The sequence below is a fragment of the Chlamydomonas reinhardtii genome, chromosome 17, assembly GCF_000002595.2.
Source record: "Chlamydomonas reinhardtii strain CC-503 cw92 mt+ chromosome 17, whole genome shotgun sequence".
In the NCBI taxonomy this organism is placed as follows: domain Eukaryota; kingdom Viridiplantae; phylum Chlorophyta; class Chlorophyceae; order Chlamydomonadales; family Chlamydomonadaceae; genus Chlamydomonas; species Chlamydomonas reinhardtii.
Genome location: NC_057020.1, coordinates 6,628,855 through 6,645,937, shown reverse-complemented (window position 1 = coordinate 6,645,937; position 17,083 = coordinate 6,628,855). Strand labels below are relative to the sequence as shown.

The window sequence follows — 17,083 nt, the reverse complement described above, 5'->3', positions numbered from 1 at the left end:
GGCTCGTCCCCACGGTGCATCCTTGCCGCATCAATTACATGAGAATAGCTAGAATGCAGCATACATGCACTTAGTTCAGTACGTTGTCTTTATTGAGTCCCGTCCCAAGTCCCTCGGTTGAGCTCAATTATAAAATCACACTGATGTCAGATGTATGTTCATGCGTATACCTGTGAAAATTGCAACGACATCATGATAAGAGCGCGCACTCGGTGGGGCGGTTAGCCTGGCAAACCTATGGTTACTGCGAATGTGCTACCAGCTCACCCGACAACTGTTGTTGTCGGGGCAGGGCTCAGTGGGCTGCAAACTGCAGCTCAGTTCCTCGCTTTGGGGCACCGCGTTTGCGTGCTCGAGAGGGCTGAGGACGTTGGAGGCGTATGGCTACGGTATACATCGTTTAATATCCAAGGTAATTTGTCTCGGAGCGTGGCGCCAGCTCATTGCGGGCATAAATGCGGCAACAGCGGCCTGTTCCACAAAGCTGAGGATTCACTAATAGCGAACACGGACAATATTCATGAGGCCCCGGCCTGCCGGCTGTAGCTTTCGGCTGGTCAGCTGCGCCAGGTGCACCAGTCGAACAGACCGCCCTGGTTTCTTCCGCCGCCGCCTCCCGGCCCCGGGCCCCGCCCACCCTGCCCCGCCCGCCTGCCTGCCTGTGGGTTGACCCAATGACCAGCACCAGCAATACAGCACCAGACCCCACAAACCACCACGACCGAGCGCCCAGCCTCCACACAAGCCCTCATCTTCAGGGGTGGGGCGCAGCGGTGCACCAGCTGGCTGCCCTGCGTGCCATAGCCCCACTGCCGCCCACCCTTCCTGCCAAAATCGAAATGAAGGCTGGGCATAGCGGCGGGGAGATGCCGGGGTCAGTCTCCAAAATGCGTACGGCAGCAAAGCACGGCGCCAGCACGCCCCGCCAGCCGCCAGCAGGCACGCCCTTTCCTTGGCAGCCACCAGCACGCAACCCGCGCTCGCGCGCAGCGTGCTCAGACGCTGCCGGTAGTAGAGAGTTGCACACACGTATCCATTCTCTCCTTTCCCGACCTGACTACCCGCCTACCGCCCCTCTCGCTTCCCGCCACTCCTAACTCCAACCGACCACCGCTATCCCCTCATTCCTCAACAGTGCCACGCGACTTCTTCAGCCTTCCAGACTTCCCCTGCCCGCCCGAGCTGGAGCCCGAGGAGTACCCCACGGGTCGCTCGCTGCTGCGGTACATCATCGCCTATGCGCACAAGGTGGGGGGGGGGGGGGCTGCGGGGAGCAGGCGGGGGTCAAGGCGCGGGGAAGAGGTGCGGGTATTATAGTGCCGTGCAGTGCTGTTGGAGGGCCACACGTCACCATTTCTCACAGCAGAGGCGCGGCTGCATCCAGTCCCATCATCGTTGTACACCCGCCCGCCCTGCCTCATGCCAACCCCACGCGCCCACCCCCGTTTACCCCTCACCCCTTCACCCCCTTTCACCCTGTGTCCCTTTACCCCTCCGCCCCCTCCAGAACCAGCTGTACCGGCACATCATCTTCCGCGCGCACGTGACCCGCCTGCACCGCCTGGCTGGCGCCTGGCAGTGCTTCTATGACGTGGAGGAGCCCCTGCCCGGAGGAGGAGGAGGAGGCGGAGGAGCGGATGGGTTGGGCGGCGGGCTGGGGCGCAGCAGCATGGCCAGCGCCGCCGGCTCGCCGCGCGCTGGCGGCAGCGGGGGCGGCGCGACGGGTGGCGAGGGGGCAGGGGCGGGGGGAGGTGGCGGGGGCGGCGGCAGTATGGTGGTGCAGCACCGCATGACGGCGGACTTTGTGGTGGTGGCCACGGGGCTGCACTCCACACCCGCCGTGCCGCCCATTGAGGTGAGGCAGGAGAGGAAGCATACCGGGGGGCGATGCATACGTAGCAAAGCATGACATTGAAATGCAAACAGCAGGAACCAGCAACGCCAAGTGACAGAATGGGGGATGGCCGAGTGCAGAGTAGTGTTGCGCTGCGGCGCCGAGTCCTCACCTGAGTAACCCGCATGCCTTCTGTCCCCCCCTGCATCTTCGTGTTTTCGTGATGACCACTCACAAGGGCGACATCGTGACTCACCCCCCCCCCCTGTGGCCCTCTTTGTCCCCACCCCTGGCTCTCCCGCCTGCATTCCTCCAGTGCCCTCACCTGTTCCGCGGCCAGATGCTTCACGCCTACGACCTGCCGCCCGATGAGGAGCTGCCAGAGCAGGTGGGTGGTGGGTGCTGAGAGAATAGGCGTGTGTGTATGTATGTATGTGTGTGTGCCGAATGCTGTTATCCTCCTCCTCCGCGGCCGCTTGGGCCCGTCTCCCCACACTCCTACCTATATATCCACTCTAAACACCTGCCCACACTCCCCCCAGCTGGCGGGCTGCCGGGTTGTGATCCTGGGCGGCGGCAAGGTGGCGGTGGACACGGCGACCCGGCTGGCGGCGGCGGGAGCGGCGTCCACCGCGGTGGTGTTCAAACAGGTGGGTGGGCGGCTGGATTGGAGGCGACAGGGAGTCCGCAGGGGGAAGCGGGTGGGTCGGTGTGTCGTGTCACTTCATATAGGAGTGGAGTTGCCTGTGGCATTGCCAACTCTGGCACTTGGTACGCACCTCAAACCGTGCACACCCGCAGGCACACTGGCCCATCACGCGATTTCCGCTGGATAAAAAGGGCGGCGGCAACGGTGGCAGTAGCAACGGCAGTGGAGACGGCGGCAGCGGGGGCGGGGGCGGCAGTAGCACTGCCAAGGCGCGGCGTAGCAGTAGCAGCAGTAGCAGTCGGGGCCCTCACTTCACCTCGCTGCTGTACAACCGCTGGGCGGGCGCCATGCTGGACCCCTACTATGACGCGGGGCTGGCGGGCAGGGCGGCGGGCGCTGTGACGCGGTGGGTCGGGCGGTTGGGAGTGGGTGCCAGGGGGTGGCAGTGCGTGGCATAGGGGGTGCAGGGGAGAGCGGAGGCAGGACCAGGCAGGGTTTGCAAGCGGGTTGGCTTAGTAGTTCATGAGGGACGGGGGGACTGGGGACTGGGGGTTAGCCGCCCCGGGAGGGGCACGGAGGAGCGCAGGGGAGTGTAGCAGTGTCTGCCTGCCTGCCCGCCACCAGCCCGCCGCTGCCCACTACTCGCACACATGCACCCTGCCTCAAACCACCTCTCACCGCACCTTCCCCCTCCAAATCCGCAGCCCGCTGCGGCGCCTGTTTTGGCGGCGCATAGAAAAGAGCCTGCTTGCCCAGAACGGCCTGACGCGGGCGACCCACGGCGGCAGTAGCGGCGGGGCCGGGGCGGGGGTCGGCAGTAGCGACGCCGCCGCGCTACTGCCGCCGCTGCCTCTTGACCGGGACCTGCTCACGGGGGGGCTGGTGCATGACGGGCAGTGGTCGGCGGCACTGGCGTCTGGCGAGGTCACCGCCATCCGAGGTGCGGGGGCTAAGGGAAGCGGGAAGGGGGTTGCTGCGAGGGGGGCTGCTGCGAGCAGTGGCGCGGTGGCCGCAAGTCCAGGGAGAAGGCAGGTGGGGAGAAGGGGCGGGCACAGGGACACACGCGCATGCGAGGAGTGCAAAACAAGAACACGGCGCCGCGGACTGTGCCGAGCACCCCGCCATTGCCGATTTGGTCATGCGTGGAACTGACCCTTTGTCTCCCTCTTCCGGCCCTCACCTACACGCCTGCTGTCTACCTCGCTCCACTTCTCTGTGCCATTTTGCCAACCCCCCTCCCCCCCATCGGTAACAACGCGTCTGATACACTACTGTACCGGGCTACACCTTCACATCTTAAATGATCATGAATGTAACCCCCTCCCAGGCGAGCCCCACCGCTTCACGCCCGACGGGCTGCTGCTGCGCTGCGGCACTGTGGTACCCGCGGACGTGGTGGTGCTGGCGACGGGTGCGTGGGGGAGGGGGCGAGGGCGAGCCCAACCAGGAAGTCCGAGGGGCGGGGGGCGGGGATGCAACACGGAGACCCGACTGCAAGGATGGGGGCTGCGGCCGCGCTAAGGGTGCTGATGGCGGACGCTGCTTCAAGTCCCTGCGAAACTGTGGTGTGTGGTGTTTGGTGTCAACAGCAGCGGTAGGTGTCGGCTGTGATTCAATCACTCCGTTCGCCACATAAACGGCGGCCCCCGGCCCCCGCACACCCACCCATGTTTTACGTGCTGTTCCCGGATTCTCCTGCTTGTATCATGTTCCAAATGTTTTCAACCTTGGAGCCCCCTCCCCCACACCCACAACAACGCGTCTGCTGTACTACTGTACCTGGCTACGCCTTCACTTCTTTGAATATCATGAATGTGATCCCCCACGCCCCCAGGCTACCGCAAGGACTACGGCTTCATCGACGCCGACATCCTGACCAAGCTGGGCGGCCAGCGCGACGGCCTGTACCTGTACCGCCACGTGCTGCCGCCGCTGGTGCGCAACATCGCCTTCGTGGGCTGCGAGGTGAGCGGCAGATGCGGCAGATGTGTGACAGCTGGAGAGGGTGACGGGAGGGAGGGGAGGGAGGGAAAGGAGGGAGACGCAAGCAGGGGGGGGGAGGCAGGAAGGGGAGGTTGTGCGTACCAGCCCTAGCTAAACCAAGCGCAACTGAGCTAGCGAAGCATAGGGAGGCTGAGGGGGAAGGGGGAGGCGGCGTTGATGTGCTCAAGCTCAAGGTGGAGGAGGGGGCGAGCTTGACATGTCCACACCCAAGAAGGGCTGGCGTGGGGTTCGCCCCTGGAGCACTTCCTTGCTGCTCGCCACACCTCCGTCCATCGCCTTTTTTGACCCCTGTACCGCTTTTCGAACCATCTTTGTAACCCCCCAGGCCAGCAGCTTCAACAGCCCCCTGACCAGCTACCTGCAATGCATGTGGCTGGCCAGCTGCCTGCAGGTGCGGGGGAGGCGTGGGGCTGGGGGCGGGAGGCGGGGGGCGGGAGGGAGGTCACACTGGGGGGTTTCAAAAGCGTTCCCAAGTCGTTGTGGCCATGACGGCCCAGGAAGCACCTGCCGAGCGGCGCCCGCTCCTCCCCACACGCCTCCTGCTGCAACCCCCCGCCTGCCCCCTGCCGCTGCCCCACCCCTCCATCAGAACCGGGTGCGGCTGCCGCCTCCTGCCGAGATGATGAAAGACCTGCAGCGCCAGATGCGGTGAGGGCGGGCGCGAGCGGGGAGCGCGCTGACGAGCGAGCGAGAGGGGCCGCTTAGCTGAGAGTGCCATGGGAGAGGCGCGAGGATGGAGATGTGTGAGGGAGACAGGTGTGGGAATGGCCAGGGATCAGCCCAGAGCTCACGCGCATGCCGCAGGCAGCTTTCCACGGGCGACCCAGTCGTTCACTCCCCTTGCACTCCTCCACTCCCCACGCCTTTACCGTGCGGTGCAGGTGGCAGCGGCGTGTGCTGCCGCCCCAGGCCGACCGCGCCGCGCAGATTGGCATCTACACGCAGCACTACCACGACACACTGCTGAGGGGTGAGAGGAGGCAGGGGTGTTGGGGTTGAGGGGGGAGGGGTCAGCGGGGTTTGAGTAGGCGGGGTTAGAAGCGCGGGGAGCGGGCGAACACCAGGAATGGGAGGGTGAGAGATAAGAGGCTTGCCAGTACCAGTTTCGCCTCACTGTCGCAATGTTCACGTCCTCACGTCGGATTCAAGTCCCGCACCTACCCATCCGCACGGCCTCCTGCACAGCACCGTCCCTCAACACGCCCTCCCCGCTGTTCCCACTGGACGTCGGCACTTCATACTTTAAGCACTCCTTGATCCACATGAGCTACCCCCCGCGGGTAATGAGTGCTGGGCCCCCATAATTGCCTACCGCCTACCACATCCTAGCCAATCTTGAATGGACCTGCCCCCACCCCCCCACCCCCACACACACACAGATATGGGCCTCAGTCCCCGGCGCAAGCCCAACCTATGGCGCGAGTGTTTTGAGCCGTATACCGCCGCGGACTTTAGGGTGAGGGTTAGGGGGAGGGCACGAGAGGGAGGCGGGGGAGGCAGCAGGCAGGGCCTGTGTCGTGTACGTGGCGGGTAGCAGCTTGACCGGGGAATGGTGGGGACCCAGGCGATGCAGACTGAGGGCATAACGCTGTAGGAAGCACACAAGTGCCGAAGTAAACCAGATTCGATGCCTGCAGGATCTGCCCTTCCTCGGCTTAGGGCCAGACGGCGGCGTCCGCAGCAAGCGCAGCGGCAGCGCCGCCGCCGCCGCCGCCAGCGCGCGCGCCTCCTCGGCTGCAACCGCTGCGCAAGCTCAATACGCGGACCACCACCACCACCACGACGCAAGCGATGGGGACGGCGAGGGCGAGGGCGGCGGGCCGGCTCGACGCATACGCATCTCAGCCGCCGCCGCGGCGGCCGTGGCTGGCGGTGCCTACGTGTCCGGCGACGGCGGCGCCGGTGCTGCCGCCGGCCCCTCCGTGGGCTTCGCCCTGCCGCCGCCGGCGCGGCTGGCAGCGGCGAGTGGCTCCGAGACAGACGGGCGACTGTGAGTGCAGGCGCCGGTTTTTCGGTTGCGGTTGCGGTTGTGGGCTTGTGGGCCTGTGACTCTGGATGATCCGTGACTCGCAGTGCTATTAGCATCTAGCCGCGCCTTTTTGTTGAACCGAACGTAACCGACGTGAGGGAAAAGCGCTGACCCGGTGGGGTCCATTACTCCCCGTCGTTTAGGCTCAGGTATATGAGTGCTGATCGCACAGATTCTCATCCGTCAGCACTTTTGCTGCTCGCAACTGTGTGTTTGTGTTGAAAGTCGCTACCCTCTGCCCGCTCCTGTGGGGCCTTGGCGCTCCTGCCCCTCCCTCAGGGTGTCCGCGACCGGCAGCTCGGGAACGGGCGGGCTGGGCGGCGAGGCGCCGCGCAGTGGCAGTGCCCTGCTGGCGGCGGCGCTGGCCTCCACCTCAGGCGGCGCCGGCGGGGGGGCGGGAGGCGGCGGCGGCGGCGGCGGCGTGTCGGGCATGTCGTCGAGCCGCGTGCTGGACACACTGTACGAGGGCGGCGAGGCGGGCGGCGGCGGCGGCGGCGGGGCGCAGGTGAGGGGGTAGCCATTCATGCAAAGGGTTTGTCAGGGTGACGGATGCTGACTGATGCAGGGACGCCGCGCCGCGGTAGGCGCACTCCCCCGCTTGGGGCCTGGATGCTCCGGCATGGTTAGCATAGTACCCAGGGGGGAGGTGTTGTAAATACCAGCCCAAACTCAACACCTCCCCTGGTTAGCATAGTACCATGCCGGAAAACATGTAACCCTGGTTAGCTGCGGTTGCATGTTTGGGTACCTGGTTTCTTGGTCGTCGTGACCTTAGGGGTTGACTTTGTGTACTTGTGCCGCCTTTTGTGTGCTGCCGCCCCAGGCCGCGGAGAGCGCGCACGGCCCCGCCACTGGCAGCCGCATGCGGCCGCCCGGCGGCAGCTCAGGCCAGCTGGGCGGCAGCTCAGGCCAGCTGGGCAGCAGCTCGGGCCACTCACTCCTGCCGCCGCACGGCAGCGGCGGTGCGGGCGTGGGCGTTGGCGTGGGCCTCGCGCCGCCAGAGACGCCCGCTGGCATGGCCCTGGCCGCCAGTGCACTGCCTGGCGGCGCCGCCGTAATGGCCTCCGCCGCCTCCCTGGGTGGCGGCGCCGCCGGCCCCGCCTCCAGTGGCAGCCTGGGCGGCCCCGGCCCCGGCACGGGCGGCTTCCAGGCAGCTGCCGCGGCCTCGCTGTCCATGTCGGGCTACGGCGCCGCTTTCCGGTCCGTGGGCCGCGCGCCCATCTACATCCCGCCCGCCAGCGGCAGGTGCGTGAGAGGTGCAGTGGGTGGTGGTGGTGGTGTGTGTGTGGGTGGGTGTGGGTGTGGTGGGGGAGTTGTAAATACCAGCCCAACACTAAACCAAAACCAACGAAAACGAGGGGAGTGCAGGCAGAGGCGTTAGTTGCAAGCGATAGTATTTATGGGATGTGGGCCGAGGCGTCGTGGAGCAGCAGGGCGAGCGGCGCCGGCGATAAATGTCGCCGCCCGGGCTCGATGGTGCGCACAACAGCACAAGACAGGCACGCGGACGCGACAAGCAAAACCCACGAATTACCTGGCGACCAGGAAAGCAGCCCCGACGCCAGGCAGGGAGCGTCGGGCCAGGAGCGCGACATGTGGAAAAGGGGCACGGCAAAAATCGGAAGGGCAGGGCACAGTGAAAGGGCCGAGGCGTGTCGGCGGTAGGATAAAGAAGGGATAACAAAGACAAGACTACACACAAGCCCAGGCGGCGAAAGAGGCAGAGAGGGCGTGAGTCAAGGGTTAAGAGGAAGATGTGGGCATGGGGACCGGTTAGGGGAGAGATGACGGGGTGCTGCGCAGTGTGTGGGCCGCGCGCGGCTCCCCACAAGCACTGCCAGCCTGGATGCCCCGCACGCATAAGGGGCACCCAGATGCAGGGACGGTCAGACGGGAGGAAGGGCGGGGCAGGCAGGTGACACGGCGGGCCGTCAGGGGATGGCAGCGGATACTCACGGGGTGGTGGCGGGCGGGGGGATAAAATAATGCTAAGGGCCTAGGGTGGTCCGGTAGCCGGCGGTGGGGCAGGTGGCGGCGCGCCACGAAGGTAGACATGGAGTCGGGCGAGGAGGTCAAGGGGTTGATGGGGCTGGGTAGGGGGGGCGGGGGGCTCCGGGTGACCACGGCGGACGAAGTAGAACAGGTGGGGGTTACGCCATAGAAGGGTGGTGAAATGGAATGGAACATGCACGGCCGGGAGTAGCCTTGCGCACTGAGGGCGGCCACCGGGTTGAGCACGTGTGTGTGTGTGGGGGGGGGGAGGCAGGGGTTGGGGCGGGGGCAGGGCCTGAGGTAGGGCGGTATGACGTATGGAGCGCAGGCAGAGGCGACAGATGCATACTTATGGGAGGGGGGCCGAGGCGTCGTGGGGGGCGGGGAGGCAGGCGGTGGGCGGGGCCGGGGCCTGGGTAGGGCGGTATGACGTACGCGCCCTAGCTTCATGAGTGTTAGCCATCACCACCACATGGTCCCCGTCATCTTGCGGGCGACGAAGACGCCGCTTCGCACTGCGCGACACCGAACCCGTGTGCACACCACCCCCATTTTGCATTGGGTTCGGTATGGTTTGGGCGGGTTTATCCACAACCCCCTCTCCCCCCCCCCAACTGTGTGCGCACCGCCAGGTCGTGCCTCATGGACGCCGCGGCGCTGGCGCTGATGGACGGGGTGGTGGGCGGTGCGCTGATGGACCGCCCGCCGCCGCGCTCGCCGCGCTCCCGCACCGCCTCCGCCGTCGGCAGCGCAGCCGCGGCCGCCACTGGCGCCGCAGTAGCAGCGGGTGCAGCAGCAGGAGCGGCGGGAGCGGCGGCAGCAGGGGCCGCCAAGCGCGGCGCGTCGTTGTCGGGCGTGTATGCAAACGGCGACGGCGCGGGGACGTCGGCAGCGGCAGGCGGTGGCGGAAGGCTGGGCGCCTCCGCTGGGACGTCGCGCACAGGGCTGTGGGGCGCGGTTGCGGCCGCAGCGGCGGCGGGCTCAGCGGCACACCTGCCTGAGGATGCCGCGGCGGCGGCGGCGGCAGGGGCGGCTGGTGACCGAGCCAGCGGGCGCGCCAGCGGCGGACGCGCCGCAGAAGGGCCGGCGACGGCACCGGCGGCCGCGTCGGACCAGCACGCGCGGAGGCCACGGCCGCCCACAGGCGAGGGCTTTGTGGGCACGGCGGGCACAGACGCACCGTCAGCGGCAGTAACCGCCAATGGCGGCGCACTGGGTAACGGCCTGGCGGCGCCGTCGTCCCATTCGGTAGTTGGCGGCGCCGCCTCCTCCCCTGAGCCGCCCACCACACCGGCGCCGGCAGGACCTCTCGCCGCCGTCACCTCCGCGGACGTTGGCAGCGCTGCCCCCGGCACCGCCGCCGCCGCCGCAGCCGCCGGGGGGCTGGCGGTAGGGACCAGCCCCGCGTCTCACGGCACGTCGGACTCGCAGCACAGGTCCACCGCCGCCGACTCGGCCGGCGGCACGCCGCCCTCGCCCAAGCAGCAGCCCGGCAGCGGCGGCTCCACCCCCGCCTCCGCTTCCGCCTCCGCCTCGGGTGGAGGTGGCCGCGGCGGCGCCCACGGCTCCGGCTCCAAGGCCCACGGCTCTGGCCCCAGTAAGCCGCAGGCGCTGCGCAAGGCCGCGGCGTCGGCGGCGTCGGCACGCCAGCGGCGCGGCTCCGCCACCAGCAGCACCGCCGACGGCGGCGGGCCCCACTCCTCAGCTGAGTCCAACATCGTGCACGGCTCGGGGGGCGGCAAGCCTCGCACGCTGTTCCAGCTCGTCACGACGCGCAACGCCGCTGGTGACAGCGCGACAACCAGCCCCGGCCCCGGCACGGCTGGTGCGCCAGCCTCCGACGGCGCCGACGGCGGCCCCCGATCGGCGGCTTCGCCTGTGCTGGCGCCGCCGCCGAGCTTGCGGGCGGTGGCGACGGCTACGGGTCGGCGCGCGAGCGATCCCTGGGCCGCAGGCGACGAGAGTGAGGACTTTGTGGGCACGCCGCCTAGCTGCTTTGCGGGGCCGCTTGAGGAGCTGCAGGTGCGTGTGGAGGAGGGGACTGGGACACGAGGGTACAGGGCTGGAAGCCGTGGGCCAGATTTGCTTTGCCAGTGTTGCCTGCGGATTGCGGGGTCGCTTCCTTCCCTTTCGTCACCCCTGCCATGCTCCCTCCCGTCCGCAGTCGGACGGACTGGGCTCAGCTGATTCGGGCGCTACCGGCGGCGCCGGCGGGCGGCGGTCCCGGGCGCGGCGGGCGGCGCTGGTGCACAACAGCGATGACGAGGACGTGGTGCTGGACGACGACTACGAGGACGAGGACGACGACGTCCGGCAGGCGGCGCAGGCGGGGGCCGCGGGCAGGAGCGGCAGGAGCCGCAGCCGGTGGTGGCACCCGCAGCGGAACGACTGTGACGAGGAGGCGGATGAGGAGGCGGACGATGCCGATGACGACGAGGACGACGCGGTGGCAGCTGGCGAGGCGGGCGACGAGCTGGGGGTGATGCTGGATGAGGGAGCCATGGCGGAGCGCCGCTCAGGCGGCCGCCTGGGAGCAGGAGGAGGCCTAGGGGGGCCCGGACTCGGGTCCGGTGAGCTGGGGCCGGGGTCCGGGGGGCTGACGGCGGCGGCGGCGGCCACGGCGGCGGCGGCGCGGCTTAGTGCGGGCAACAGCCGGCAGCGGCTGTCGGTTGGGGAGCTCAACGATGGCGGCGGCGAGTGGGCTGACGCCGGTGGTGGCGGCGCCGCCGCCGGCGGCATTGGTGGCGAGCGGAGCAGCGCGGGCAGTCGCTTCAGCGGCGGCAGCAGCGGCCGACGACTCATGGTGCTGGGCGGCGCAGGGCCGGGGGCGGGCATGCTAGGGTCAGTCGGCGTCGGGTCGGAGGGAGGCCGTGGCGTGGAGGTTGCGTACCGGAGCAGCCTTGATCAGATAGGGATGGAAGTGGCAGCGGTGACCGGGATTGCCGGGTCGCCCGGCGGCCGCAGCGGCGTGTCGGTTTTTGGATCCGGATCGCTTGGTGGTAACAGCGCAGTCGCCGCTTCTGGGTCGGGATCCGGATTTGGGTCAATAAAGAGCCGCAGCTCGCAGCTTGACGGTGCCGGCGGCGTGGCGGTGGCGGTGGGCGTGGCGGCAGCGGTGGTGCCGATGGCAGTGCGCGGCGTGGATGGCCCGGCATCAAGCAGCGGCGTCGGTAGCAGCAGCGGCGGAGCGCGCAGCGGCGGAGTGGGCGGCGGCGGCAGTGCCATGAGTGAGCCGGTTGGGCGGCCGCTGACGGCGGATGGCAACGAGTGGGATGGTGGCGGCGGCGGCGACGGCGTCGCCTCCACGACAGGCTCCAACCTGGCGGGGGAGCGGCGGAGCATTGCTGGGAGAGGCCGGGTGAGTGTGGTGGCCAGTGTGCAGGCACGAATGGAACTGGCAGGGATGGTGTGATCCGCGCGCGCTCGTACCCGATGGTCAGTCATCCAGGATTGCATCTGGGAGTCCATGTGACACAAATCTCCGGAAGCTGACGTCGTTTTTGCCCCATCTTGCCCGCCGCTGCCTCTCGAACGCGAACGGATGGACGCAGGTATCGTTCGCCGATCACGCCACAACCGTTGACGGCGGCGGCGCCGCAGCCGCCGCCCGGCGCCCGCGCTTGTCGGTGTCATTGCGCAACCGGCAGGGCTCCGACCCGCCTCCCGCAGACTCGGCAGGGGGTGGTGGCGGCAGCGGACTTGCGCCGCGCGCCTCCCTGCCTGTGAGCAGTTCTTACGCCTCACAGCACATGTCGGGGTCGGCGGCGGCGGCTGGCGGCGGCGGCGGAAGCTCGGGTGCCAGCTCCGCACTGGAGCGCTACGCAGCACGCATGACCACTGCCGCCACCTTCAGGTAAGCGCCGCGTTCGTAGGAGACAGTGAAGGTGGGAGGGGACGCGGGTGGCCATGATACGGTGTGACACGACGTGACGCCTTATATCAAATCCGTATGTGACCTCTCTGCCCCTGTTGCAAACCTGCGTGCTTGCCGTCCGCCCACGCACTGCCCCCGCCCCTGCGCCCCCAAGATTGCTGTTCCCCAAGATGGTCTACCGCCTACCACTTCCTTGACTAATCATGAATGTAACTCCCCCCCCCCACACACACACACACACAGGCTGTCCATGTCCTCGATGGCCGACATGAACCCGCAGTCGCTCAAGGCCGCGGCACGAGTGTCAGCAGCCGCAGCCGCCATGGCGGCGGCGGGCGGCGGCGGCGGCGGCGGCAGCGTCATGCTGGTGGGCTCGCAGTCGCTGGGCCAGCCGGCGTCGCTGCACCCGCTGCACGCCATGCAATCGCAGCCTGGCGGCGGCGGCGCAGGTGGCGGCGGCGCAGGTGGCGGCGCCGCCGCGGGCCTTGTGGCGCACAACAGCCGGCTGGGTCCGGGGCTACTGGGGCAGCGGCCGCAGCGGGTGGTGCCAGGGCTGGCTAGTGCGGACGCTGTGACGGACGGCAGCGAGGGCGCCGGCGGGGCTGGAGGCACGGGGAGCTGGGAGCAGTCGGGCGCGGCGGGGCTGGTGATGATGGCGGTGGTGGATGAGGACGGCGCGAGAGGCAACGACACCTCCACAAGCAACGTAAGCGCCAGCGCCGCAGGCAACCTCGCCTCGCCTGCGGGTGCAGGCGGCGCCGCCGCCGGCAGCCGCCGCGCCGCCACCGCAGCCGGCTTTATCGGAGGTGGCGGCGGCGGTATTGCGCAGTATCTGACCTTACCCGTCGGCGCGGGGCAGTTCTCAGGGGCTCAAGGCTACGTGGCAGACGGCGGCACGGGCGCCGGCCTGACGAGCCCCGTGCGCATGTCGGCGAACGGCATGAACGGCGGCGGCGGCACCCCGGCAGCCCTGAGCAGCAACCCACTCTTCAGCGGCCCTACTGCCGGCGGCGGCGGTGGCGGTGGAGCTGCCAGCAGCTGGGACGTGACGTTTAAGCAGCTGTCTAGGGCTGTGGTGGCGCCGCCGCCGCGCCCCGCCGGCGGCCTGCGGGCGGCTATGATCAGCCGCCGCAGCATGCTGCTACTCAGCGGCAATGATCGAGACCGCCCCAGCGATAGCGGCAGCGCTACGCCCACCGGCGGCTCGTTCTTCGTCGCGCGTCGCGCCGCCGCCGCCGCGGCGGCCGGCGGCAGCGGCACGGGCGACGAGGGGCTCGGCTCGGGCCCTGCGCCCGCCACCGGCAGCAACAGCGGCGCGGGCGGCAACGCGGCGGCGGCGGCACTGATCCAGCCGTCCGGCCCAGCCATCCGCGAGGCGAGCCGGTTTGTGGCGCGCACCAACAGCATGAGCCTAGGGCACGGCCCCGGCGGCGGCGGCGGGGGCGGCGGCACTGGAGGCGCTGGCGGCGCTGGGCTGCCCAGCCACTTGGGGCCAGGCGGCAGTGCCCACGGCTCTAACGCCGCCGCCGCCGCACTGGGCCTGGCAAGCGCCGGCGCCGACGGCGCCGCCACGGCAGCTGGCGCCGGTGGCGCCGCCGGCAGCGGAGCTGTCGTGGCCAGCGGTGGAGCCGGGGGCGGCGGCGTCTCTTCTGACGACGCCGACTTCGGTGCGGCCGAGGCAGGCGATGGCGGGCCGGGCACGCCGCGCGCGCGCATGCAGTGGGCGGCGGCTGTGAGTGCGGCCAACGACCTGCGAATCGGTGCGGACAGCACGCGCAATGCCTTTGCGGCAGTGGTGATGGCGGCGCGGGCGAGGCGCTCCAGCGCGGTCGCGTTCGGCGCGGCGGGTCAGCCTCCGCCGGCGGTGCAGGTAAGGGGCATGTGCAAGCGGCAGGGTCAGGAGGGCAGGATGACGTGGCCACTGGCCCAGCATTCCCTGGCCACGATGCCGACAGCAACGCGGTTTTGCGACTGGACAGCTGCCGTATTGCTCTTCGCAACTGCTGCGAATTCTGCCTCATTGTCATAACCGCGCACGCTTTTCCTGCACTTGCCCTCCCTGCCCAGCACGAGTCACCCATGTTGGCAAAGCTTATCGCCGCCAGCCAGTCCCACTCGGGAGTCGTGCCGCGCGGCGGCGCCAGCAGCCTGCGCAATGCCGGCCTCGCCGCCGCCGGCGCCTTGCCGCTGCCGCCGCCGCACCCCGACACCGCGCGAGGCCGCCGTGGCCCCTCCACCAGCAACGACGGCAGCTATGCACACGAACGGACCTCCAACACCGCGCCCGGCGAAGTCGCCTCCGCGGTCGCGGCCGCGGCTACTGCCAGCGCCGGTGCCGCCAAGCGCGCCAGCTGGGAGGGTGGCAGTAGCATGGCCAAGAGCTTCAAGCGCCTGTCGGGGCTGCTACTGCCAACCTCTCCTCCAGCCTCGGCGGGCAGCGGCCATAACTACCAGCACCCGCCCGTGCGCTCCGCCAGCGGCGAGGACATGGCTCCGCAGGGCGGCAGCGCCGGCGCCAGCGCCAGCGGCGAGGCCGCCGCCGGTGGTGGCGGCGGCGGCACGGGTCCGGTTCGGATGCTGATTCGCATGATTAGCGGCAAGCGCCGCAGCGAGGGCCTGGCGGGCACCAGCAGCCTGGCGCTGGGCGGCATCGCGACAGTGGAGGAGGAGGGCGAGAGCGTCAGCCTGCCCACGCCGCCGCCACTGGCAGGAACAGGAGGGGCAGCCGGCATGCCGGCCACGGCGCTGTCACCAGTGGGCGGCGGAGGCGGGGGTGCCGCTGGAGGGGGGGCTGCTGGAGGGGGCGGCTCCGCCGCTGTAGAGGATTTCGGTGGGCGGCAGCAGATGACGGTGATAAGCGCTGCCGACGCGCCACCGACGGCGCTGGCGGGCGCTGTGCTGGGCCGCTCGGTGTCACGCCGCTCGCAGTTGCACTACCACCTGCCCGCGGACCTGCACACCACGCCGCCGCAGGCGCACCTGCCGTCAGCGCAGCAGGCGCAGCCGCAGCCACACCACCAGTCGCAGCCGCAGCCGCACTCGGCGCAGTCGCTGCCGCTTGTGCAGGTCAACGCAGTCTCTACTGCCGCGAGCGCAAAGCCGTCGTCTTCAACTGGCATGGCGCCGCATCCTTAGTGCGTGCCCATGATATACGATCAGCAGGATGTTTTTGTTGAAGGGCATTACATCAATTTTACAGCTAGAATCGGTTCAATGAATGGGGCGTGCGCGGCGGTCGTTCACCCATTTCTGGCCTCGTCGGACATAGAACCGATGTTATCTGGATTGCGGGCCGAGCGTTATCCGAGATTTGCAGTTGACGTTGCACGCACGCATCAATGAAAGACATGTTGTTTGTGATGTCTCGGGCCCTTGTTAGTGATGGGCCACATCAGCAATGCGGCCACGGGAAACCTGTGAGATCAGGGCACACCAGATACCGTATGTTGCAGCTTTGCCTGTCGCAGTCACGCCCACGGACATGAGCCTGAGCATTCCCGTATTGCATATTCGTGGGAAACCGTTCTTGGGCTGCATGTTGAGCCATTGACGAACATGACGCGATAACGTCATATGCGTAGGTAGGATGTGTGCAACGGGGTCATGACCACCAGAACCGCTGTATTGGGGGCTTCGCAGGCGTCAGGGCGTTGAGATGCCAATGGCGTAGTGGTGGGCCGCGCGTGCCCAGGTGGCGTGGGTTGTGGAGGTGGCCTATGTGCATCTTGGAGTCCACAGGTTACGGTAACACAGTTTGTGCAGAGATTGTCGGTGGTCGATTGGGATACCGGCGGCCATGATGGCGTGCGGGGCTCGGTGTGGCGTGGCGCAACACGTATGTCTTCAGTTACAAGCGGAGGAGAAGGAATGGGAGGGTATGTGTGAGGCATCATACACTGCATGTGTGCGTGTGGAGGTGAAGGACTGTGCATACACGCAGTGGGGGCACCTCAGCGGCCGCACGCCTGAGCTGTAACTGCGCTGCTGCGCGCTGGAGCAACGGCTGGCCAAGATGAGACGTTAGGTGTGCAACTGCTGCCGCTCTGAGGCTTTGTCCCGCCTGACACATGGCTGATCGTTGTGACTGCTGAGTCTGAGCACTGCACGAAAGCATAAGCGCACGGCCGCCAGTGCAGGTAGGCAGCAGCGTGCAGGGTTGTCCTGGCTATGGGCGGCTGAGGCAGGCATTTGACTGAGGCCACAAGCGCGAACTGATCATGCAAGACATCGCGTACCGTATGTGAGCACAGGACCGTGCCAGCAAAAGGTGTCAACCGTTACAGTAGTAGTTTGCTTGTGCGGGCCCCATATCAAGCGGGGGAAGCTGGATGAGCCCCAATGCTCTTGACTACGCCTGCCCGGCATGCGACGCGGCAACAGAAAACCGCATGTGCCTCAACTGGCCAATCGGCGTAAGAGAGCCTTGGGGCACCACCCTTGGGGCATTCCCTAGCAAGGTGCAATCGCCCCCACACATGCGTGCAGCGAGCCTCATGACTGCCTTTGAATTCATGCACGCACGTGCCAGCCACCATATAAATTTGATGCAGGAGACAGGCTCCCACACTCCCTGGGTGAAGCCGAGGCACCCACACCGTGATAAATAATGTTCATCGCCCACCCCGACTGACCCCTCCTGGTGAAGCGCACAGGCTGTAGGGCCTGTGTGCCAAGGCCAGAGTGGATAATCGGAGTCTCGGT

At 68.0% G+C, this 17,083-nt stretch overlaps 1 protein-coding gene across 1 annotated transcript; it reads left to right on the top strand.

Moving 5' to 3' along the window:
• The first annotated feature begins 105 nt into the window (after positions 1-105).
• CHLRE_17g743797v5 (uncharacterized protein) lies at positions 106-17,081 on the top strand. Its single transcript, XM_043072702.1, has 21 exons — positions 106-412; positions 1,136-1,248; positions 1,508-1,855; positions 2,151-2,222; positions 2,377-2,484; positions 2,636-2,889; positions 3,188-3,423; positions 3,811-3,894; positions 4,318-4,448; positions 4,813-4,878; positions 5,077-5,135; positions 5,369-5,457; positions 5,867-5,943; positions 6,125-6,477; positions 6,796-7,021; positions 7,340-7,761; positions 9,141-10,530; positions 10,673-11,866; positions 12,060-12,361; positions 12,626-14,252; positions 14,450-17,081. Exons 1-21 carry the CDS (start codon positions 238-240, stop codon positions 15,515-15,517), a joined length of 8,394 nt encoding a protein of 2,797 aa, XP_042915161.1. The 5' UTR covers positions 106-237; the 3' UTR covers positions 15,518-17,081.
• The last annotated feature ends 2 nt before the right edge of the window (positions 17,082-17,083 follow it).

Excerpts from the sequence above, each read along its gene's own strand:
- CHLRE_17g743797v5 (XM_043072702.1), top strand. The coding sequence starts at position 238 with ATGGTTACTGCGAATGTGCTACCAGCTCACCCGACAACTGTTGTTGTC. Across the intron at positions 2,485-2,635 it reads CCGCGGTGGTGTTCAAACAG|GCACACTGGCCCATCACGCG; the intron begins GTGGGTGGGCGG and ends GCACACCCGCAG. Across the intron at positions 3,895-4,317 it reads CGTGGTGGTGCTGGCGACGG|GCTACCGCAAGGACTACGGC; the intron begins GTGCGTGGGGGA and ends CCACGCCCCCAG.